This window comes from Chiloscyllium punctatum, chromosome 8 (genome assembly GCF_047496795.1).
Source record: "Chiloscyllium punctatum isolate Juve2018m chromosome 8, sChiPun1.3, whole genome shotgun sequence".
Lineage (NCBI taxonomy): Eukaryota > Metazoa > Chordata > Chondrichthyes > Orectolobiformes > Hemiscylliidae > Chiloscyllium > Chiloscyllium punctatum.
In genome coordinates, this window is record NC_092746.1 from 30,397,510 (window position 1) to 30,422,075 (window position 24,566).

At 42.2% G+C, this 24,566-nt stretch overlaps 1 protein-coding gene across 1 annotated transcript in view; it reads right to left on the minus strand.

Moving 5' to 3' along the window:
* The window catches only part of LOC140480447 (dynein axonemal heavy chain 11-like), a 445,469-nt gene that overhangs the window by 345,821 nt on the left and 75,082 nt on the right, over positions 1-24,566 (minus strand). The window contains exons 9-13 of the mRNA XM_072575322.1: positions 23,948-24,064; positions 20,464-20,601; positions 16,177-16,301; positions 8,731-8,926; positions 1,340-1,444 (exon numbers count right to left, since the gene is read on the minus strand). Coding sequence (XP_072431423.1) covers positions 1,340-1,444; positions 8,731-8,926; positions 16,177-16,301; positions 20,464-20,601; positions 23,948-24,064 — 681 coding nt within the window. The remainder of the gene's footprint in view (positions 1-1,339; positions 1,445-8,730; positions 8,927-16,176; positions 16,302-20,463; positions 20,602-23,947; positions 24,065-24,566) is intronic.

Genomic DNA, 24,566 nt, shown 5'->3' on the forward strand with positions numbered 1-24,566 from the left:
GGATGAGGTCAAATGGCCTTGTGAGGCCAGAAATAAGCATTTTGTCACAGACAAGGCCGGATAAGGCAAGAGATCAACAGGAGTAATGGGTGCCGGTCTTAGGGAAGTGGAAGATGTAAACAGGGGAGGAGCAATGTAAAACAAAAGAAACTAAATTATATAAATGTTGTGTATGAATTGAATTTGGTGTGTATGTCCTCTGCCTTATAGACACTGGACATCACACCCACTTGCAAACGTAAAATAAATGACACTACTGACTCAGATCTTGTCTCGGACTGAAATTATTGAAGTGAGTGAGTTTTGTTTCTCAGAGGGGTGAAGAAAAATCAGGCCAATGAAAGTGTCCCAGCAGCTCTCAGGAATGTGGGTCCAAAGCTCACATTGAGTCACAGGTCTGATTGGATGCACGTGGTCAGCCAGACTGAATTTTCTGATTGTGACTCAGATTGGGCCCTAGAGTCAGTGAAATGGTGCACCATTAGGGGGTAGGGGCAAGATGGCATTGGGAGTATTTGTGATTGATGCTGTGATCTTTGGACAGTTTCCCCAATGCAGCATTTTCTGGGGCATGGTCTCTCAGGACAAACCTTGAAGCAACAATCTCCAGCAGATATCAGGATTCTTATCTTTATGTACAAAAGGCTTATAGTCGGCTTCATGCATTTCTAAATCCTACGTCTTGGTAGTTTTTACTCAATATGGCAGTGAACGAAGTTTGCATGTTTCAACCAACTATTTTAGTGTTTTACCCACCTCACGATACCAGAAAATGTGCAACAAGCAGTCCAAATTTTCAAAATAATTCAGTGTTCTCATAAAAGCAAGGAACTGTTAACAATTCCAAAGATGTTTTTCTTTCACTACCTGACCTAGAGGCCTAATTTGCTCAGACTCCACCTGAAAAAAAAACTGCCCGCAATCAGTCCTGAATCCAACGTCTACGAATTTGACTTTTTGTTACAATGAAAACATGATTATCTAAATACACTCCATTATAACTGGTAACCACAAAAATCTATAAATATCCTCAGCCAAAATAAAGGCAATTATTTCCTTAATGAGGAGTACTAAACAGAAATGCAATATGTGGCAGTTCAGGGCCTTTGTGCGTCTGTATCAGCAAAGTACAATTGCATATGTAACTAACAATTTTTTATCCAAAACAGAGGTAAGTCGTAATCAGAAGTACCCCTCTTTTACACTTTGAATGTTCAGGTTTATTTTAAACAAAAGGGCACATAGAATTAAAAATGCATTAGTCAGTCATGAATTTGAAATAATATGGTAAAAATAAGACCTCCTACTGATTAAACCATATTTCTTAAAAAAGACAAACCTTAGTCAAAGTTTCTCTCTTTTCAAAGATGGTTGCAGCTGCCTCCGGAACGTCAGGTTGATTCAACATCTGAAGGTATTTCACCTCTCGTAGTACAGCAACAAGCTGAAACACAACATTGCATTTGCAACAGTTAAATATCTCTTCAATAGAGATTGTCCCAGTATTGCACACGACAGATAGAAAATCTCTAAATAGTTGCCTTACTTTAAAATCTTCGAACATTTGAATACTGGCAAAAAAAAATTATTGAAGTTTTTGCACTTATCATGACAATTTAAGGCAACACCAACATGTACGCTGCGTGAGATGGGTGGGGTGGCAAACACCAATCTCCTCTCATAGAATATAAATTTTTTTTTCCCCTTCAACCTGACATTCTTGTAAATTGTCTTGATGAGTACAAGATGGAAAGTTACAACACAGTGTATTTTTCTTCAAACATTCTGCACTACCATCTTTGGTTTCCTACATTGTTTACAGATGTTCACACCGCACAGGAGACATAATGAGATCATTTGTGGTTAAGCTGCTTTCATGCAAAACAGAGCAAAAGATAGTGAGGGGAGAATCGCAAGACTATAACTGTAATACAATGTGTAACGGGATAGTTCCTCCACAAATGATGATTGGTCATATTAATAGTTTTTTTTAGATACTTTGCCACTTTCAATTCTCAAACTATAGGATTTATTATCTTTTTGTAGTTGCGCTTGTGCTGGTTTCCATTTCTGTTGTATGTTAGCAAGTTTCCAACAACTGTTTTTGGTACAAAGTTAAAAATCACACAACATCAAGTTATAGTCCAACAGGTTTATTTGGAATCTCTAGCTTGCGGAGCACTGCTACTTCATCAGGTAGTTGTGGAGAATAAGATTGTAAGACACAGAATTTATAGCAAAAGTTTACAGTGTGATGTAACTGAAATTATATACTGAAAAAAACCTGGATTGTTTGTTAAGTCTCTCATCTTTTAGAATCACCATGTTGGTTTCAGTTCTTTCATATGTAAATGGAAATACTGTTTTAAAAAGTTACATTCTCAAGTGAACTTGAACAATCGGCCCAGATAATGTACTAAAAGTGAGAGTTCCCCTATCTGAGACTGTCTGTGCCACAATGGTCAGACTGATTCTATACTAAAAAATGGATCTACAGAATCTTACATGGAGTCATGCAGTTTTGAATAAAGTAAAATGTAATTCTGCAGTATAAATTCACCCACAAGCTTATATGTGTGTGTGTGTGTGTGGTGGTGGTGGTGGGGGGGGGAGGTGTTGGGGGTGTATGAGTGTCTGTGAGACAGTGCGTGTATATGTGTTTGAATGAGTGTATAAAGGGGTACAAGTCTGTGAGAGGGTGTGTGTGGGAGTGCCTGCGTGAGTGTGTGTGTCTGTGTAGGAGAATGTATGTGTAGGCATATGTCGGCGCGTGTGGAGAGGAGTGTGTGTGTGTGTGTATGTGTGTGTGTGTGTGTGTGTCAGTCTGTCTGTCTGTCCGTGTGTATAGTGCAATGGGGTCACCTGTAATGTGACATGAACCCAAAGTCCCGGTTGAGGCCATCCCGATGGGTATTGAACTAGGCTATCAGCCTCTGCTCAGCCACTTTTCGTTGCTGCCTGTCCTAAAGTCCACCTTGGAGGACTTGCCATGATAGACACTGAAAGATGTGTCAGAATGTCGACATGAACACCACCATTACGCGTGGGGACACCTCCCACCATGTACGTGGCAGGTACTCATGCGGGACCTGGCCAATGTTGTCTATCTCAGGCAAGGGTGCCCTGAAGCATGGTACATTGGTGGGACTAAGCAAAGGATACGGCAACAGATTTATAGACACCGCACAACAATCAACAGACAGGGATGTTCCCTCCCAGTCAGAGAACACTTCAGCGGTACGGGACATTCGACCTTGGACCTTCAGGTGACCATCCTCCAAGGCAGACTTCAGGGCAGGCAGCAATGCAACGTGGCCGAGCAGAGGCTGATAGTCAAGTTCAGTACATGGGGATGGTCTCAACCGGGACCGTGGGTTCATGTCACACTACAGGTGACCCCATTGCACTCACACAGACCCCCTCTCAGACTTACACCCTTTACACACACACACTCATAACCACCCAGTCTCCTATACACACACACATACACGTTTGTGGATTGAATTTGTCCTTGCAGAATTACATTTTACTTTGCTCAAAAAGTGCATGAATCCATGTGAGATTCTGCAAATCCATTTTTAGATTAGAATCAGTCTGACCATTGTGGCACAGACAGCCTCACACAGGGAAACTCAAACTTTCAATACATTATCTAGGCTGACATGACACCAATTGTTAAAGTTCACTTGAGAATGTAACTTTTAAAGTTTTGCCGTTTACATATGAAAGAACTGAAACCAATATTGTCATTCTAAAAGATGAAACACTTTAACAAACAATCCAGGTCTTTTTCATTTCAGTTACATCACACTGTGAACTTTTGCTATAAATTCTGTGTCTTACAATCTTATTCTCCACAACCACCTGATGGAGGAACAGTGCTCCGAAAGCTAGTGTGCTTCCAAATAAACCTGTTGGACTTTAACCTGGTGTTGTGTGATTTTTTTTAACTTTTTCTTTTTGGTAAGCTTTTATGGATTTTTACCTTATCAGCAAAACTGGACATGTTTAGCTTTACAGAAGTACAATGGCTTAAAAATCACTAAGTCAGGGTTTAAAGTGGGGCAGGACTTGTCACTCAATATTCCAGGATACAGCGACTTTAGGTGAGACAAGAAGGAGATAAAAGAATAGGGGGTGTCACAATATTGACCAGCGGATCAATTAAGCGTAAAGGAGGGATGACATCTTAGAAGGCTCCCCAAGTGAAACCACATAGGTAGAACTTAAACAGCAAAATGGAGTAATCACATTGCTGTAATGTGTTAAAGGCCCTGTAACAGTCCAACAGAAATAGAAAAGCAGATGTGCAGGCAAATTTAAGAGAAATTTAAAAGTAATGGGGTAGTGACAGTGAGGGATTTCAACTTCGCCAACATTAAATGGGCTAGTCATCATGTGAAAGGTTTAGAGGGAGCAAAATTCTTAAAATGCATTCAGGAGATTTCTTTATGCCAGTATTTTGAAGGTGCTACAACAGAGAGAAGGCTGTCCTGAACTTAACTTTAGGTTATGTAGCCATGCAAGAGGTCAAAATATTAGTGGAGGACCATTTTGCGAACAGTCCCCATAAATCTGTTAGATTCAAGATTTTTAATGAAAGGGTCAAGAATGGGCTTGAAATCAAAGGTCTAAACTAGGGGAAGGCCAATTTTAATAAGAGCAAATACATGATTTGGCCAGAGTGAACTGGGAGCAGATACTTTTACAGAAATCAATGTCAGAGCAATAGGCCATATTCAAGGAAGGAAGAGAGAGAGAACAGGCAACATATTTGAATGAAGACAAAACGGTGAGAATAACAAATCCAATGAACTTGGATATTGAACCCTAGGTAAAGAAAAAACGCTTGAGGCAGAAAAGGAGGGTTCAAAACAGCAGAACCCTGAGAGTAGTACAGAATATGCAAGAGGACGTTAAAAAGAAAATTAGAAGAGCAAAGAAGGTGATGAAAGAATAATTGCAAGTAAAATAAATGAAAATCCTAAGCTATTTTACAAGTATATTAAAGGTAAAAGGATAACTAGGGCAAGAGTAGTGCCTATTAAGTACCACAGAAGTAATTTGTGCTTGGATCTAGAGGATGTAGGTAGGGTTTTAAAAATGCATACTTCACATCAGTGTTCCTTAGTCAGAGAGTCGATGTGGATGTAGAAATCAGGGAGAAGAGCTGTGATGTATGTTTTAAAAATTAGCATAGACAGACACGGGGCTCCAAGTGGTCTGGCAGGCTTAATAAAAGATAAATATCCAGGGCTGGATGAAATGTATCTGAGGCTGTTGAATGAGGCAAGAGAAGAAACAGTAGAGATGCTAATGTTTTGTTAAGCTGATACCCCCCAACAGGTTGGTTAGTGTCTGACCAAAATGATTACAATAAGACACCTGCACTTTGGGATGTAGCTAATTTATTGAGTTAAAATACTTAATTACACATATGAATTAATAATTGTTAGTTTATATGATATTGTAAAGTTACATAATTAGATTAAACTGAGATTAGCAAGAGAGTCTCTCACTGACCTTCTATCCAGCGGGGACTTTGGTGAGCACTCAGAGCTCTATCTCAGATCACATGACATCAGTTGCCTGAACCCCAGGCCAATGGTGTGAAATCCAATGAATGGAGCAAAGTCTTTGATATTAATACCTTTCCGAAGCTAAGGTTATGAGCTGAGTTCCCATGCTGTGATAGTTTCAGCACATTTCCAGACCATGTAGACTGTGCAAGCGGGTAGTTCACACCAACCTCAATGTCAGGTAGCCAAAAACGCACTGTTTTTGCATTAGGAGAAAGTGAGCACTGTTGATACTGGAGATCAGAGTTGAGAGTGTGGTACTAGAAAAGTACAGCAGGTCAGGCAGGATCCAAGGAGCAGGAGAATTGACAAATCGGAATAAGCCCTTCATCGAGAATGATGAAGGGCTTATACTCCTTGGATGCTGCTTGATCTGCTGTGTTTTTCCAGCACCACACTCTCGACTGTTTTTGCATTAGGCCTGTCTTTCATGTACATTTTTCCACATTACTTGAATTGCTTATTGTCATATCCAATTAACTCTTAATGGTCTGGTTTGAAGATATTATTTTTTGGCCCAATACTACACCAATCAATAGTTTTCAATTGCTCTCTGGTCATAGGAAAGATGCCAGAGGACTAGAGGACAGACAATGTGGTACCATTGTTCAAGGAGGAAGCATGGCATAAATCAGGAAACTAAAGGCCAGTCAGTCTAACCTAGTGATGCGGAAACCTGTTGGAAGCAATTCTGAAGAATCAACTTAATCTGCACTTGGACAGACAGAGATTAGAATATTGTTCATTTTCATTTTATCCTTTATGAATTGACAGTCAGCATGGTTTTGTTAAGTGGGTCATGCCTGACCAACTAGATTGAATTTTTCGAAGAGACGACAAGGTATATTGGCGTAGTCTGTTTAGACTTCTGCATGGTTTTAGATAAGGTCCCAGAAGGCAGCCTGATAACAAAGGCAAGAGCCCATGGGATTGATGGAAATTTGGTAAATCGCAGCCAAAATGGACTGAGAGGTAGGAAATAGAGAGTGACAGGTGATGGTCAAGAGGTGTTTTTGCGATTGGAAGCCTGTATCCAGTGCAAATCTGCAGATGTTTGCGGATGTAGGAGGGTTGTTCAGAAAGTTCATTGATAAAATGAAAATTAGTGATGTGAAACATAGTGATAGCCTTACATTGCAGGAGAACATAGGCAGATTGGTCACATGGGTTGATCAGTGGTAAATGAAATTCAATCTGGTTAAATGTGAGGTGATAGATTTGGACAGGACAAACAAGGCAAGGGAATACGTGATGAATGGTGGAACCCTGGGAACCACCAATAATCCTGAAGGACCTTGGTGTGCATGTCAACTGATCCCTTAATTTTCTTTTGTATACTCCCACACTACCGCCTATCTGCAGTAGTGCTTAATTTTTCCCCTGCACCCATGGTGTGTGTGTACTCAACCTCTGGTCTAACCCATGGTGTGTGTGTGCAGGTGAGAGACACAGTGAGAGACACAAAGTGTAGGAATCTTTATTCAATTTCCACCACCAGGAAGATAGGAAAACACCCAAGTGGCCAGTGACAAGCAGTGCCCTTACTGATCCCTTAATATAGTGGGACAAGTAATTAAAGTCATTAAGGAGGCAAATGGCACTCTTGCCTTTATTAGGTGAGGCTCAGAGTTTAACAATATAGAGGTTATGCTGTAATGATATAAAACGTTGGTTAGACCAGAGGTTGAGTACTGTGTTGCAATTCTGGAATCCACATAATTGGATGAATGTGAGCACACCGGAGAGTTTGCAGAGATTTAGCAGGATGTTGCCTGGACTGGAGCGTTTAAGTTATGAAGAGAGATTAAATAGATGGAGCTGTTTTCCTCAGCATTCAGGAGATTGAATGGGGACGTGTCTGAGATGTATAAAATTATGACAGGCATAGATAGGGTAGATAGGAAGGAACTTTTGCCAGGGGCACAGATTGAAGGTATGGGGCAGGAGGTGAAGATGGTTGTAAGGACATTTTCTTCTCTCAGAGGATGGTGGGAATCTGAAACTCACTGCCTGTAAGAATGGTAGAGGCAGAAACCCTCACAACATTTGACACAGTCCAAGGCTATGGGCCAAGTGGTAGAAAATAGGATTAGAATAGTTAGGTGGCTGTTTTTGATTGGCTGAAGTATCTTTTTCTGTGCTATCAACCTCTACAGTTATGTCTGAACTTGACAGAATTATAACAAATTGCTTTACCAGCAACACTTACTTATTAAACATGCATCCAGAGGTCCAAAAGCAGATCTGCATCACTGCTGACCTGATGCAAGTCCATGAGGGAAGGAGTAACGGAAGCAATCAAAAATGTAATTCCCCCCAGCCACACATTCTATTTTTTTAAAAACTCAGCAGTTTATTGGCACTTTCAACAGATTAAGCTAAATTTTTATCTGATAGTGTTGAAGACAAGAGACATTTATCCTCACAATATCCCTCCACCAATACATTCATAATTAACCAATTTACAATTTTGATCCAGGGAGGGGTTTGATTGCCTTCAATGAAATATGGCTTTTTTCCTAGTGATCTTTGTGCTTTGGGGAAGTCACAAATCTATCCAAGCTTTGTGGCACTTTTGCGGTGTCTAGCTATGATATCTAAATTAGTGAAGAATAAACTCTAAAGCACAGGCATCAGCAAACTTTCTCTGCTTGACCTCAATGTTTGCTCACTTATGTTACAGAGACCACTTGTGACAGTGTGAAAGGTACTGTAAGATATGATTCCTTTTGGCTCCTTCACAGCCATCTAGAGGGGAGTCCAGGCTGAATAACTATGGGTTACACTGAAAAAAAGCTTTCAAGAAGCAAACTCTTGTAATTCAAAGTAGCTCAATGTTTCTCATAGAATTTGTGTCCTGTCAATATTACGAGGTGAGCTAGCAGGCTACATCCTTTTGTATGGCCTCAGATTTTTCCCATCAACCTTGAGGAAGACAGCAATATTCATTTCCAGTAAATCAGTTTAACTCAATTGTGTATGATTCTGCACGAGAGTTTCAACCAGTGTTTTTTTTTATATAAATGGTCACCCAGCAGAGTTGAATGACAAAGAAGAAAACCCTGCAGAAATTCAAGGCACAGAACTGGTTCGATGAACTGTATAGGTTCATTTCAATAAACGTGAATTGGGATATTAATGCCTTCTGTACCTGATGATCGAAGTTCACACTGAGAAAACCAGTTTCAGAGTTACACTTAATAATTGTTTGATCCAAGTTGAACTGACAAATTGTGTGAACCCCACTTGTCCATGACAAGTAAATCTGTTCTTCATATTCATCCAGTAAAGTCAGCATCTCCATATATTTTTGATAGACTATCCCAGCTTCTGAGCCTTCAAGATTTCTAAAAAGAAATATTATTGAATAAATTAATTCCCATTCATTTTATTTTACAAACTGTTCACAATAAAGGAAGAAGATTAGAAATAATCTCATTCCAATCAAAGAATTATTATGAATCTTGGTTTATCATTATAGTTCATCCTACATATAGCCTATCCTACAATACAAGCCAATCATTCTCTACAACATAGCAAGAGAAAAGATCAGACTACAAATCACCTGAAGTGCCTACTATTTATATCTGAACTGGCTGTCCATGAGATCCTGTAATAAGCTAGAACTGTGAAAAGTTCATTTATTTGGTATATTAATAAATAAATGTTAGAAAAAGTTAAATCTGTTCTCTAGTGCTGATAATTTAAGAAAAAAATCTGCTTATTGTATAGGCAGCCCTTCTCAAATCAAATGACAAAACCTCTTCATTAGAATGATTCTTGTTTCCCTCTTAATATTACATACACTATTTCATCCTAAGTGAAAATATCTAATTGTACACAGTCCTATTTCCTACCTATATAATTGCGACAAAACCAAGATTTATGCAACCAAACTGTCGCAAAGATCTTTCCTTAAAAATACTCTGACTTTTAAACCCAAGAGGAGTGTTATTCAAGGCTGCATTTGTATCAACAATACAGGAGTGTAGGAGATTAGATTACTTATAGTGTGGAAACAGGCCCTTCAGCCCAACAATCCACACCTACCCGCCGAAGAGCAACCCACCCAGAGCCATTCCCCTACACTTAGCCCTTCACCTAACACTACGGGTAATTTAGCATGGCCAGTTCACCTAACCTGCACATTTTTGGACTGTGGGAGGAAACCGGAGCACCCAGAGGAAACCCACGCAGATACAGGGAGAATGTGCAAACTCCACACAGTCAGTTGCCTGGGGCTGGAATTGAACCCAGGTCTCTAGCACTGTGAGGCAGCAGTGCTAACCACTGTGCCACCGTACTGCCCATGACTGGGGAAAGAACTGGAGGAGAAGTGGCTGGGGGTGGGGGGTGTTTGTGGGAAAGGCCTACTGGGTCCTTGACCCTTATTGTCATCTCTCCAGCCACACCTTGGCTTCTGGACTCTCTTCTATCCTCAGGCCGGGCGATTCACCCCAACCCCAAGTCCTCTCTACTGATAACTATACAACTCTTTCCATCCTTAAAGCTGCTCGTTTTCCAAATGGATGTGACTTCACCAGGAACAACAACTACAAAGAGATAAGAGTAAATATTTTAAGAGTGTGAGCAAATACAGAGGAACCTCAATTAATTATCGGGCATTTGATTAACCGAACTTCGGATCAAGTGAACAAGATCGGAAGGTCCCAATGCATGGCTAACTATATTATGCAGGAATGATTACCCGGCAACTGATTAACCAAATGAAATACTCCCCACCCATGTCCTTCAGATAACCAAGGTTCCTCTGTGTACATTTGCAAAAAAAGTCTTCAGAATTAAGTGTCACCAGTGCTATTGATGTGCTGTCAGTAGGTTTTTTTCTCTCTTTCCCATGCTCCTCAGCTGGTGTCTGATCTGCTGCACTCTTCCAGCTTCATATCTAATGACTCTGATTTCCAGCATCTGTAGACCTCACTGTCTCCTAGTCACTGAAAACTAACACTGTAAAGTCTCTTCTAAGGATACCCACCTTGAAGAAGCTATCCTCCTCCCTCTGAAGACAGGTCAGTCAGTCTGTCGCCCAATGTGACCCCAAGGTTACCACCTCTGCTCTGAAGGTCTTCAACCACACCTCTGAAACAACCTCTTCCTACTCACCAAATCACTCCAATCTTCCCACCCTTCACAATAACCCCCTACCTGCATCCACCTATCGCCATCCCACCTACCGTTCCCCCCAGCCCCAGCCTCACCCCACCCCCCCCCCCCTCTATTTATTTCTGGGCTCCACTCCCCAGTCCTGATGAAAGGTTTCAGCCCAAAATATTGACTTTCCTGCTCCTCAGATGCTATCTGACCTGCTGCAGCTTCACATCTATTGACTCTGACTTCTGGCACCTACAGTCCTGACTGTCTCCTCACCATGTCTAAGTGCACTCCCCACTTCAAAATGCTTCTCTGCACATATGCAATACTGGAGATGTGATTGAATCATGCACATACTTATTCCTGAATTAGTGCACATGCCACAGTCAAACACTGCTAGTATCCAATGGTTTACCTCTGAAGCCACCCCTCCAGGTGAAGGATGGCACTGAATCCTTTTCCAGCACTTCCACTGCTTTAATCGTCATATTTCCATTTCCATTATAATTCTGAAAGGTAGATTATCAAGCCCTAGTCTTTAACCCCATTAATTTCCTGAGCACTATTTTCTTCAATTCCTAGTCTCACCAGAACCTTGGCTCCCTAACATTTCTGGGAGGTTATTTATATCCTCTTTCAAGAAGACAGAACTGCAGTCTATATTGTATTATTTTGCTATTTCTTTGCCTCCATCATTAGTTCCTTGTTTTCTGACTGTATTTTTTTGTGTCAGACAAAGTCAGCATGGGTTACGAACACCTTCCAGAAATGTTACAGAACCAAGAGTCTAGTGAAAGGGAGGAAGTGAAGGAAATAGTATTAGACAGAAAGTGGTGCTGGGGAAATTAATGGAGGTCTGTGCCAGTTACCCTGGAAGCTGCCATGATGTTTACATACTAGAGATCTCACAAGTTCCTGTCTCCTTCCAAGAACCTCGGGCCATATGGGGATGACTGATGGGAGACCAGAGCTATCCTCTCCAAACTTCACTGATGACACCTTAATATAACCCTCAGTCTGGCATGGAATGGTGATACATTGCTGTCCATATTTCCACCAGGGCCTCTCTACCTCCTTCAGAGACCTTCTCCTGCAATGACACAAAGGGAGGTACAGAATGTGGTGGAAGTGTTGGGAGGTGTGTTAGAGTTAGAGTAAGGGTTAGAGACCCTGTAGGTGAGAGGCAGCGGAGAGAAAATGGGGGCACTTGCAGAGTGCAGACAATCACTAATGCCCTGTTGGGTTGTTTATTTCAGCCCGGTGATCTGAGCTGATATCTCTGACCAGGCTGGCTTCTCCAGATATGACCTCCTCTGACAGTCTAGAAGAAAAAGCACTGCTCTTCTTCCAACCACCCAATCCACCAGCACATCCAGGTCTCTCTTAACAAAATGAGAAGCAAACATGCCTTCTGGACCAGATCATTCAAGATAAGAGTGTAGGACTATAGTGAAAGGGCAGTCCCTGGCTTGCAGCATCAGAACTGCTGTGGAGTTAGGATTTAAGAATGGCACCAGTGGCACAAACAGACTGAAGTCCTCAAGTGGTGAGTACTTCCACCCCAAACTGAGAAACACATTTGTTAGGAGATTTCAGTTATCTGTCAGAATAATAGGGTGGTTATAGTAGGGGATTTTAACTTTCCAAACATAGACTAGGGCTGCCATATTGTTAAGAGTTTAGGTGGAGAGGAATTTGTTAAAGAGTGTACAAGAAAACTTTCTGAGTCAGTATGTGGATGTATCTACTAGAGAAGGTGCAAAACTTGACCGTGCTGTACATCTCTGTGACTGTATGACTTTCCTGCCACACAGTGGCATAGGCAAGATGCTGGAAAGGGCAGACACATAATTAGTGAGCTGATTCCATGATTCCCTTTACCAACAAAAAAAGGAAAATTCAGCCCAATGTTCTGCCATTTCTCAAATATGCAATAATTTTGATTTCCTATTTCTGCTCGTCTGCTCCCACAAAAGATAAAAACAATGACTGCAGATGCTGGAAACCAGATTCTGGATTAGTGGTGCGAGAAAAACACAGCAGTTCAGGCAGCATCCGAGGAACAGTAAAATCGATGTTTTGGGCAAAAGCCCTTCATCAGGAATACAGGCAGAGTGCCTGAAGGGTGGAGAGATAGATGAGAGGAGGGTGGGGGTGGGGAGAAAGTAGCATAGAGTACAATAGGTGAGTGGGTGTGGGGATGAAGGTGATAGGTCAGGGAGGAGAGTGGAGTGGATAGGTGGAAAAGAAGAAAGGCAGGTAGGACAAGTCATGGGGACAGTGCTGAGCTGGAAGTTTGGAACTGAGGTGAGGTAGGGGAAGGGGAAATGAGAAAACTGTTGAAGTCCACATTGATGCCTTGAGTTTGAAGTGTTCCGAGGCAGAGGATGAGGCGTTCTTCCTCCAGGTGTCTGGTGGTGAGGGAGCAGCAGTGAAGGAGGCCCAGGACCTCCATGTCCTCGGCAGAGTGGGAGGGGGAGTTGAAATGGATTAGTGGTGCTGGAAGAGCACAGCAGTTCAGGCAGCATCCAAGTAGCTTCGAAATTGACGTTTCGGGCAAAAGCCCTTCATCAGGAATAAAGGCAGTGAGCCTGAAGCGTGGAGAGATAAGCTAGAGGAGGGTGGGGGTGGGGAGAAAGTCCTGCCTGACTCGTGATTTTTCTCTATGCTACTTTCTCCCCACCCCCACCCTCCTCTAGCTTATCTCTCCACGCTTCAGGCTCACTGCCTTTATTCCTGATGAAGGGCTTTTGCCTGAAACGTCGATTTCGAAGCCACTTGGATGCTGCCTGAACTGCTGTGCTCTTCCAGCACCACTAATCCAGAATCTGGTTTCCAGCATCTACAGTCATTGTTTTTACCTGGGGGAGTTGAAATGTTGGGCCACAGGGCGGTGTGGTTGATTAGTGTAGGTGCCCAAGAGATGTTCCCTAAAGTGCTCTGCTAGGAGGTGTCCAGTGTCCCCAATGTAGAGGAGACCGCGTCGGGAGCAACGGATACAATAAATGATATTGGTGGATGTGCAGATAAAACTTTGATGGAGGTGGAAGGCTCCTTCAGGGCCTCGGATGGAGGTGAGGGAGGAGGTGAGAGCGCAGGTTTTGCAATTCCTGCGGTGGCAAGGAAAGGTGCTAGAACAGGAGGGTGGATTGTTGGGGGGTGTGGACCTGACCAAGTAGTCACTGAGGGAATGGTCTTTGCAGAAGGGAGAAACGGGTGGGGAGGGAACTATATCCCTGGTGGTGGGGTCCTTTTGGAGGTGTCGGAAATGTTGGCGGATGATTTGGTTTATGCAAAGGTTGGTAGGGTGGAAGGTGAGCACCAGGGGCATTCTGTCCTTGTTACAGTTGGAGGGGTGGGGTCTGAGGGTGGAGGTGCGGGATGTGGACGAGATGCATGGAGGACATCTTTAACCACATGGGAAGGGAAATTGCGGTCTCTAAAGAAGGACGCCATCTGGTGTGTTCTGTGGTGGAACTGGTCCTCCTGGGAGCAGATATGGCGGAGGCGGAGGAATTGGGAATACGGGATGGCACCTTTGCAGGAGGTAGGGTGGGAAGAGGTGTAATCCAGGCAGCTGTGGGAGTCGGTGGGTTTGTAAAAAATGTCGGAGTCAAGTCGGTCGTCATTAATGGAGATGGAGAGGTCCAGGAAGGATAGGGAGGTGTCAGAGATGGTCCAGATAAATTTAAGATCAGGGTGGAATGTGTTGGTGAAGTTGATGAATTGCTCAACCTCCTCGAGGGAGCACGAGATGGCGCCAGTGTGGTCATCAATGTAGCGGAGGAAGAGGTGGGGAGCGGTGCCGGTGTGATTATGGAAGATGGACTGTTCTACGTAACCAACAAAGAGACAGGCATAGCTGGGGCCCATACGTGTGCCCATGGCTACCCCTTTGGTCTGGAGGAAATGGGAGGATTTGAAGGAGAAATTGTTAAGGGTGAGGACCAGTTTGGCCAAACGAATGAGTGTGTCGGTGGAAGGGTACTGTTGGGGATGTCGGGAGAGGAAGAAACGGAGGGCTGGGAGGCCCTGGTCATGGCGGATGGAGGTGTAGAGGGATTGGATATCCATGGTGAAGATGAGGCGTTGGGGGCTGGGGAAACGGACGTCTTGGAGGAGGTGGAGGGCATGGGTGGCGTCTCGAATGTATGTGGGGAGTTCCTGGACTAGGGGGGATAGGACAGTGTCGAGGTAGGTAGAGATGAGTTCAGTGGGGCAGGAGCATGCTGAGACAATGGGTCGGCCAGGGTGGTCAGGCTTGTGGATCTTGGGAAGGAGGTAGAACCGGGCAGTGCGGGGTTCCCGGACTATGAGGTTGGAAGCTGTGGGTGGGAGATCTCCTGAGGTGATGAGGTTCTGTATGGTCTGGGGGATGATGGTTTGGTGATGGGGGGGTGGGGTAATGATCGAGGGGGCAGTAGGAGGAGGTGTCCTCGAGTTGGAGTGTGGCTTCAGCGGTGTAGAGGTCAGTGCGCCAGACTACCACTGCGCCCCCTTTATCTGCTAGTTTGATGGTGAGGTTGGGATTGAAGCAGAGGGAGTGAAGGGCTGTGCATTGTGAGGGTGAGAGGTTGGAGTGGGGGGAGGGGGGTAGACAGGTTGGGGCAGTTAATTGCCCGGCGGCAGTTGGAAATGAAGAGTTCGAGGGCAGGTAATAGGCCAGCGCAGGGTGTCCAGGTGGATGCAGTGTGTTGGAGGTGAGAGAAGGGGTCCTCAGAAGGTGGGCAGGAGTCCTGATTGCGGAAGTAAGCTCGGAGGTGGAGGCGACGGAAGAAGTGTTCGACGTCACGGCGTGTATTAAATTCATTAATGTGTGGATGGAGGGGGTTGAAGCTCAGCACTGTCCCCATGACTTGTCCTACCTGCCTATCTTCTTTTCCACCTATCCACTCCACCCTCCCCTGACCTATCACCTTCATCCCCACACCCACTCACCTATTGTACTCTATGCTATTTTCTCCCTACCCCCACTCTCCTCTCATTTATCTCTCCACCCTTCAGGTTCTCTGCCTATATTCCTGATGAAGGGTTTTGCTTGAAACGTCAATTTTACTGCTCCTCGGATGCTGCCTGAACTGCTGTGCTTTTCCAGCACCACTAATCCAGAATCCCACAAAAGATGCCAATCAGCGATATCAGCTCAAGCTGCCATCTCTCAACAATACAATACAGCTCCCCCAAGTGTGACTGTATGAGATGTTTTGCCAGTATTGATTCTGATATAACCTTTACAGGCAGTCTATTTCCCAAAGGAACTGTACATGAACAGAAGCAAATAAACATAGATTTACACACAAATGGCCAAAAAGTACATGAGCTACATAACATAAGCATTTCTTCCGTTATATCATAGCAACAGCTATGAGTAACTACTGAATGTTGTAACCCAACATTAACTTATAATGAAGAAATATTAGGACGGATATTCCGCACAAATGTTAAATTATTTAATGGCTTTATACACGGATGTCATGACACTTACATGTGATCAATAAGCCTGAAATTTGACCAAGGTATCTGAATCCTTTCCTTAAGTTCTTTGGCCCATTTTAAGTTTCCTGAAGTTGAAGGCATGTTCTTGTTTAATAACACAGCACCTTTCAGCTCCTATTTGTCAGATACACAGACATACAATTAAACAAACCCTACTCCTTATTTTCAGCCCTAAAATTAGATCACTTCATTAATTTCACATTTTTTACATTTTATTAGTCAATAAACTCATTACACTAACAGTTTTAAAGTTGAAATCTGCATCCCACACACTAAAAGCAAAGTGAAATGTGGAGAGAATAATTAAAAATGTACATAATAAAACAAGTTACAGTAATTGGATTTCACTACATCTTGTTCAAAACATACAAGAGACACCTAGCAGTTGAACAGTTTACTCACGGTCCCCGAACAGCCCATTTGGAACACACAACCTCTACCACATGGAAGGACAAGGGGCATAGGAACAACACCACTTGCAAGTTCTGCTTCAAGCCAAACACCACCCTTTCTTGGAACTACGCTGTCATTTCTTTACTGCTAGTGGATCAAAGTCCTGACATTCCCTGACTAACTGTGGATGGACCTACAATCCCAAGCATCAGTGGTTCAAGAAGCCAAATTTAGCAGCATCTTCTCCACAGCACTAAAGGATGGACCAGAAACACTAGCCCAGCTATCAACTTCCATATCACATGAACAATTAAGTAGCTTTCATCTCCTCCACAGGAAATGCAGTTGAAACAGGAATATTAAACTATGGGGTACATAGTTGTGTCTTTGTCTTTGTAACATCTGAGTACAACAGACACACTGACTGCAGTTAAATCAGCTTTCAGGAAAACATGAAAAAGTCAATTTACCCTTTGAACCTGTGACACAGTGCAAAGAGATCTACAATCTGACACTATTATCCATCCCAATCCCATTTCCTTTGATTCCTCTTGGAAACAAAAAGCCAGATGTCAGATTTAAATTTGATTTGGCATCAATTGGTGTTTGCATAGAATGCAAGTTTCTATCAACCTTTTGTGGAATTATCTAATTTCATTCCTGAGTTCTAATTTTTAGGCTCAAGTACTAGACTCCCCACCCTGTGAAAATAGTTCTGTTGTATCTAAAAGCTAACAATTGCAAGTGCTGGACCGCTGAAATAAAACAATAAGTGACTGGAGAAACGAGCCAGTCTGGATGCATCCGTGAACAAAGAAACAAAGGTTAATATTTTGAGTGCAGTGTGACTCATTTTCGCATCTGTAAAGCACGTATTCCTCATAGGAGATGTCATCTTGGATTATACCAAATAGATGCAAATCTTACTTTTTGTAACACTCTAAGTTTATGCTCTGGAAATTCTTCCAAGGACACTGGTCAATCATGCTATCCCATATGACCAGCAAGTGCCTCTGGGGCTATGACTGGCACTTACATTTTGCTGGTCGTAACCGAATGAGGCCAAGAGACCAATTTTATACAGCCACAGAAACATATAGCACGGAAACAGACCCTTCAGTTCAACCAGTCCACGCTGACCACAGTCCCAAACTAAAACAGCTCCACCTGTCTGCGAGTTGCCCATATCCCTCCAAACATTTCTTATTCATGTACTTACCTAAATGTCTTTCTAACATTGTAACTGTACCCGATTCCACCACTTCCTCAGCAAATTCATTCCACACACAAACCACTGTCTAAAACAAATAACCTCGCAAGTCTTTTTGAAAATCGTTCGCCTTTCACCTTAAAAATTTGACCGCTAGTCTTGAAATCCCGAGTCTGGGGAAAAGACACCTGTCATCCACTTTATTTACACTCCTCATGATTTTATAAACCTCCAATGCTCCAGTGAGAGAAATCCCTCAAACTCTCCATTCCCGGCAACATTCCGGTAAAACTCTTCTAAAATGCCTTCTTAACGACCTTATCTATATGTGATGCAAATTTCAAAGAATTATGTACCTGAAATGCTTGGTCTTTCTGTTCTACAACACTTCCCATGGCCTACTTTTAATTGTATAAGTCTTGTCTTTGTACGCTTTAAGAAAGATAATACCTCGCATTTAGCCAAATTAATCTGCATTTGCCACCCTTCAACCCATTGACCCAATTGATTAAGAGCTTTTGGCATTAGATAACCTTCTTCACTGTCCACTGTACCACTAATCCTGGTGTCATACACAAACTTACTAACTACGATTTCCATATTCTCATCTAAATCATTTATATAAATGACAAACTGAAGTGGAGCCAGCATCGATCCCTGTGGAACACCACTGGTCTCAGATCCCCAGCCTGAAAAACAACCCTCCACCATCACTCTCTGTCTCCCATCATTAAACTATTTTTGTTTCCAACTGGCAAGCTCACCCTGAATCCCACATGTTCTAACTTTACGAATTAGTCTACCTTGTCAAAGGCTTAACTAAAGTCCACATATACAATATTTACCACTCTGCCCTCGTCAAGCTTCTTGGTTACATCCTCAAAAAAACTAAATCAAGTTTGTGAGACATGATTTCCCACCCAGAAGAAAGTGAGGACTGCAGATGCTGGAGATCAGAGTCGAAAAGCACAGCAGGTCAGCCAGCATCTGAGGAGCAGGCGAATCACCATTTCGAGCATAAACCCTTCATCAGGAATGTGGGATGGGTGGTTGTGAGAGAAATAGGAGAGGGGTGGGGCTGAGGGTAAAGATTGCCGGGAAGGCAATAGGTAGATGCAGGTGAGGGGTGATGGTGATAGGTGATAGGTCAAAGTAGAGGGTGGAACAGATAAGTGGGAAGGAAGATGAAGAGGTCAAACAGTTCAAGACGGCAGTGCAAAGTTGGAGGGTTGGATCTGGGATGAGATTGGAGGAGGGGAGATGAGGAAACTGGGGAAATTGACTTCCCACCCACAAAACCATGCTGACTGTCCCTAACCAGTCCTTGCCTCTCCAAATGCATATCAATCCTATCTTTCAGAATCACTTCCAACAACCAGTTCCTGGAGTACTGCCACTGGCCACATTTTCCCCTTGGGGCATTGGTTACATGGAGATCGTCGGCCATTTTAAAACTTTGATCACTGAAGTATATTTGGATAGAACTGATGCTCATGCTTCAGAAAATACTCTCAACAGACCTCATTCTGGCAGGGATTACTTTCTGCTATGACAAATCTGATATTCCATATTGAAAGCATTAGAAAGGCCTATTTCTTCTTTGCATTCTCACTGCTCATGCATCAAATTGACATGTGATCTCAAAAGTACTCTTTGCACTTTCATTAAGATGTATTCTGCAAATGTCTGAGCTAATCATTAAAGTAGCCAATAGGATGCATTCCAGACCATGATTCTCACAATATTTTAGGGAAGGAAGAGGTTTGTCCACAGAAAAACAACATGTTTCAAGTGGTTTGGAAATGTCCAGTTAATCACTGGCAAAATGCTGCTTTACTTTTTTATGAAATTTATGAAACATTTTTATGAAATTAGGATCTTGATTCCGAACAGGATACCTGGGAGTCTTTGACATATGTTGCCATTCCTGGATTGGCGGTGGAAGAGCGTCCTTTAAAACATTGTGATTTAAAGTACACCACACAAATTGCAGCAGTTTGAGAAGTAAAGCTTCCATCACCAGAATGTCTAATATAAGTGCCATCCTTACTAACCATACTACATTAAGAGAATGAATTTTTTTTTAAATTTCTCTCTGCACCATTCAAGGTCTGACTTGGAAGCACTTCACTCAGAGATTAATTTACCCATTCTGAAAGGAAAAAATTAAATGTGGAATAGGATTTTTAGTCAGTTTTCAGCCAAGACAATTCCTGCTCAGCAGTTCAGCCGTATAAAGCTTCCCACCGACATCACATGTTTGGAATTGTCTTGCACAGTAAGTCAGCAGTTTGGAGGAGGATGAGAGTCATCGAGCACATTCAAGGAGGATGAAGATTGTTTCCCTTGTCAATCAAAAATCTATGATAATGACGCATAAGCGAAAAATGGAGTTAAGACCAAAATCAGATCAGCCATAATCTTATTGAATGGTGGAGTAGATCCAAAGCGCCAAATAAATTATGTTTTTTTCCCCCTCCTTCATTGAACTTCCCATATTATCAGGTAAGACTGTCAGCAAAACTCTGGAGGAGTCAGGAATTCCAATACAGGTGTTCTGTCAGAACAATGGCACAATGGAAAGGGTCAGATGTCATAAAGGAAGACTTAATATTTAATAAAGGCAATTTTAACTAAAACAATATCTCTATGAAACATCTATATGAAACATACCTGCTCTACATGCTTATCAAATAAACATTTACATCTGTCCAGTTCTTGATCAAACATCTCCAGCAAAGTAAAGTACTTTGGACTAAAAACCTCCTTAATGGTGGGCCTATCCAGGAAAGCACCAAATACAGCTAGAAGCTTTGGGAGAAAACAGATAAACAACGATGATTATTTTTGGTTGCAATTATTGCAGTGCAGTGAAACTAAGTTATGGATTAGGTATTACATGGGCTACTTATTTATACTGTAACTTTACAGAACGTAAAAAAAGTATTTGCAATTACTGTAAAATGCTGTACAATGAAGCCCTTCACATTCTTCATAGCCCTCATTTTTGGCTATTATTATTGTTTTGATTACAGGCAAAAGGTGGTTAAAGCACTGTACAAAGAATGCAGCACTATCACCACATTGACAGTAGTACCAAGTGACTCCACAAGCAGCATAGTCAAATCTTACATTTAGTTTGTGGGAAATATCTCTGGTACTCCACAAAAAGAGAAACTAATATGCAAATATAATTGCAATTCTGTATAATTCTGTAGCTGCAGACCTGTCCACTTTCAAGATTCTATGCTTCGGAATGTACTTGATGGTAAGACAATAACACAATAAATTAATGAGTTCTGATAGATTGTTCTCTCACTTAAGAAGCCTTAAAAAGTGCAGACCAGCTCAAATCACTAGTGGGCATGGAAGCACACAATGGAACAGCAAGGAGTTGTTGTGTAGGAGATCTCATAGTTCGGGAAATGACAATTGTTTGTGTAACTAATATTATGATCCCTCCATGTTAATAAACACTCTGGTTCCAGGGTACAAGATGGAGAGATGCAGAATATTCTGCCAGACAAAGGAACTCAGCCAAATATAGTGATACACATCAGTAGCAAAAACAAAAAGAAAACAGCTATGCAGGACTTAGAGAGAAAGGTAAAAGTAGGACATACACTCAGATTGCTAAAGGAAGTGGGTTTCAAGAAAGCAGAGGGACATGTTATCATTTTTCAACCATTGCCAGATACCAGGGGAACGCCCAAGGTTTGGAGAATTATAAATATGACATCCGTATTCAAGGAAGGCTGTAAAGACATTCCTAGTAACCAATGGCCAGTCAGTTTATACTCAGAGGACGATAAGGTTTTTGAAGCAATAATTAGGGGGGGCGGGAAGCAAAGGCAGATTGTTTTTTACAAATTTGATGAAATAATGAAGAAGGTTTCCAAAGTGAATGAAACGGTTGTTGCCTACATGGATTTTAAGAAGTCCTTTGACTAAGTTCCAAGTAAAAGCCTGATTAAAAAATCTGAGGTTTGTGGAATAGAAGGGTCAGTCTTAGCTCAGATGAAAAATTGGTGAGGCACAGAAAACAATGACCTATGACAAGTGGTTATTTTTCTGACGAAAAGATGGTAGACAGCGGTTTTCCCCAGGAATCGGTGCAGGAAACAAAGAAGTCCAGATCATAGACATAGAGTTTTCTTTTTTGGGCTTCTTTTGATTCATTTCAATTCCTTGGTGACTCTATTGATGGTGTGAGGCTGTGGGTACACCATTTCTCGGTCCTTCATTCATTGGTTGAGGATACAATGTCTCTGAAGATACTTTTTCCCTTCTATCAGGGGATTGCAGAGTTAATAGCTTACAGATAAAAGGAGAATAGCTAACCACTCAGGACTTTTTGAAAATTTTTAAATGTTTTCATGCAGGAGTGAGAGAGACAGAGATAATCTTCCCAGGCTGAATTGCCCATATCCAGGATTGTAGCCATCTGCCCAGGAGTCAATCAAGTGGCTGTTACAATGTGGAGCACAAAACAATTGGTGCTAATTGAAAAGCCAATCGAAGAGCACCAGTGGGAAAACTAAACATTCACAGGCTGTCTGTAATTCTACATCATTGTTCAAACAATATGGCATTGTATATATAAAATTCACAAGGTGCTCCAGTAACTTATTTTGAAGACCGCAAACATTTTCTTGCATGCCTTCCTTGGTTTAAAACACGTTTTCCCAATTTTTATTCTGTAGTTCAAAAAAGTAATCGTTACATAACTTGGAGATATAGAGTCACAAAGATGTACAGCACGGAAGCAGACCCTCCGGTCCAACTTGTCCATGCTGACCAGATATCCTAACCTAATCTAGTCCGATTTGCTGACACTTAGCCCATATCCCTCCAAACCCTTACTATTCATATACCCATCCAGATGCCTTTTAAATGTTGCAATTGCACCAATCTCCATCGCTTCCTCTGGCAGCTCAATTCATACACGCACCACCTTCTGCATGAAAAAGTTGCCCCTTAGGTCTCCTTTAAATCTTTCCCATCTCACCCTAAACCTATGCCCTCAAATTCTGGACTCCCCCACCCCAGGGAAAAGACTTTGTCTATTTACCCTATCCATACCCCTCATGATTTTATAAACGTCTATAGGGTCACCCCTCAGCACCAAGGTTCAAGGGAATACAGATCCAGCCTGTTCAGCCTCTCTCTATAACTCAAATCCTCCAACACTGGCAACATCCTTGGAAATCTTTTCTGAACCCTTTCAAGTTTCACAACATCTTTCCGATAGGAAGGAGACCAGAATTGCATGCAATATTCCAACAGTGGCCTAACCAATGTCCTGTACAGCCGCAACATGACCTCCCAACTCCTGTACTCAATCCTCTGACCAATAAAGGAAAGCATACCAAACGCCTCCTTCACTATCCTATCTACCTGTGACTCTACTTTCAAGGAGCTATGAACCTGCACTCCAAAGTCTCCTTGTTCAGCAACACTCCCTAGGACCTGACCATTAAGTCCTACCAAGATTTACTTTCCAAAAATGCAGCATCTCGCATTTATCTAAATTAAACTCCATCTGCCACTTCTCAGCCCATTGGCCCATCTGACCAACATCCCATTGTAATCTGAGGTAACATTCTTTGCTGTCCAGTACACCTCCAATTTTGGGGTCATCTACAGATTTACTAACTCTACCTCTTATGCTCACATCCAAATCATTTAAGTAAATGACGAAAAGTAGTGGACCCAGCACCGATCCTTGTGGCACTCCACTGGTCACAATCCTCCAGTATGAAAAACAACCCTCCACCATCACCCTCTGTCTTCTACCTTTGAGCCAGTTCTGTATCCAAATGGCTAGGTCTCCCTGTATTCCATGAGATCTAACCTTGCTAACCAGTCTCCCATGGGGAACCGTGTTGAAAGCCTTACTGAAGTCCATATAGATCACGTCTAGTGCTCTGCCCTCATCAATCCTCTTTGTTACTTCTTCAAAAAACTCAGTCAAGTTTGTGAGGCATGATTAATGCATATCTACACAATTAACCCTTTTGTATAAAGGTAAATGTTCAAAATGTTTATTCAAGCATGGGAACTCAAACTCACACATCAAAACAATAAAATAGAAAAAATGAACTTAAAAAGCAACGACAGTTTTTTTTTCTACTTGTCATTTTAAACAAATCCATACCTTAAAAGCAGCTTCCAACCCAGAGCAATCTTGAAATGCTGCACACAGAATGGTCCCAAGTTGCCGATCAAAATCCACAATTTGTTCTTTAAACATATTGTAGTCTTTTTCAAACTCCTGTCAGGCAGAATGCATCAAAATTAAGTCAACTAAACCTAACCAATCTGAGTGGATAACCTGTTTTATGAAAGTATTCTAAAAATAATCAATATTAAAGGAATGTGAGCACAAAAGGCCGGAAAAATTTGATTTTCTGTTGACAGTCAAATACTAATGCCTGACAAACAAATTTTGTTTGATTGAGTCATAGAGTCATAGAGATGTACAGCATGGAAACAAACCCTTTGGTCCAACTCATCCATGCTGACCAGATATCCCAACCCAATCTAGTCCCACTTGCCAGCACCCGGCCCATATCCCTCCAAACCCTTCCTATTCATATATCCATCCAGATGCCTTTTAAATTTTGCAATTATACAAGCATCCACCACATCCTCTAGCAGCTCATTCCATACACGGACCACCCTCTGCGTGAAAAAGTTGCCCCTTAGGTCTCTTTTATATCTTTCCCCTCTCACCTTAAACCTATGCCCTCTCGTTCTGGACTCACCACCCCAGG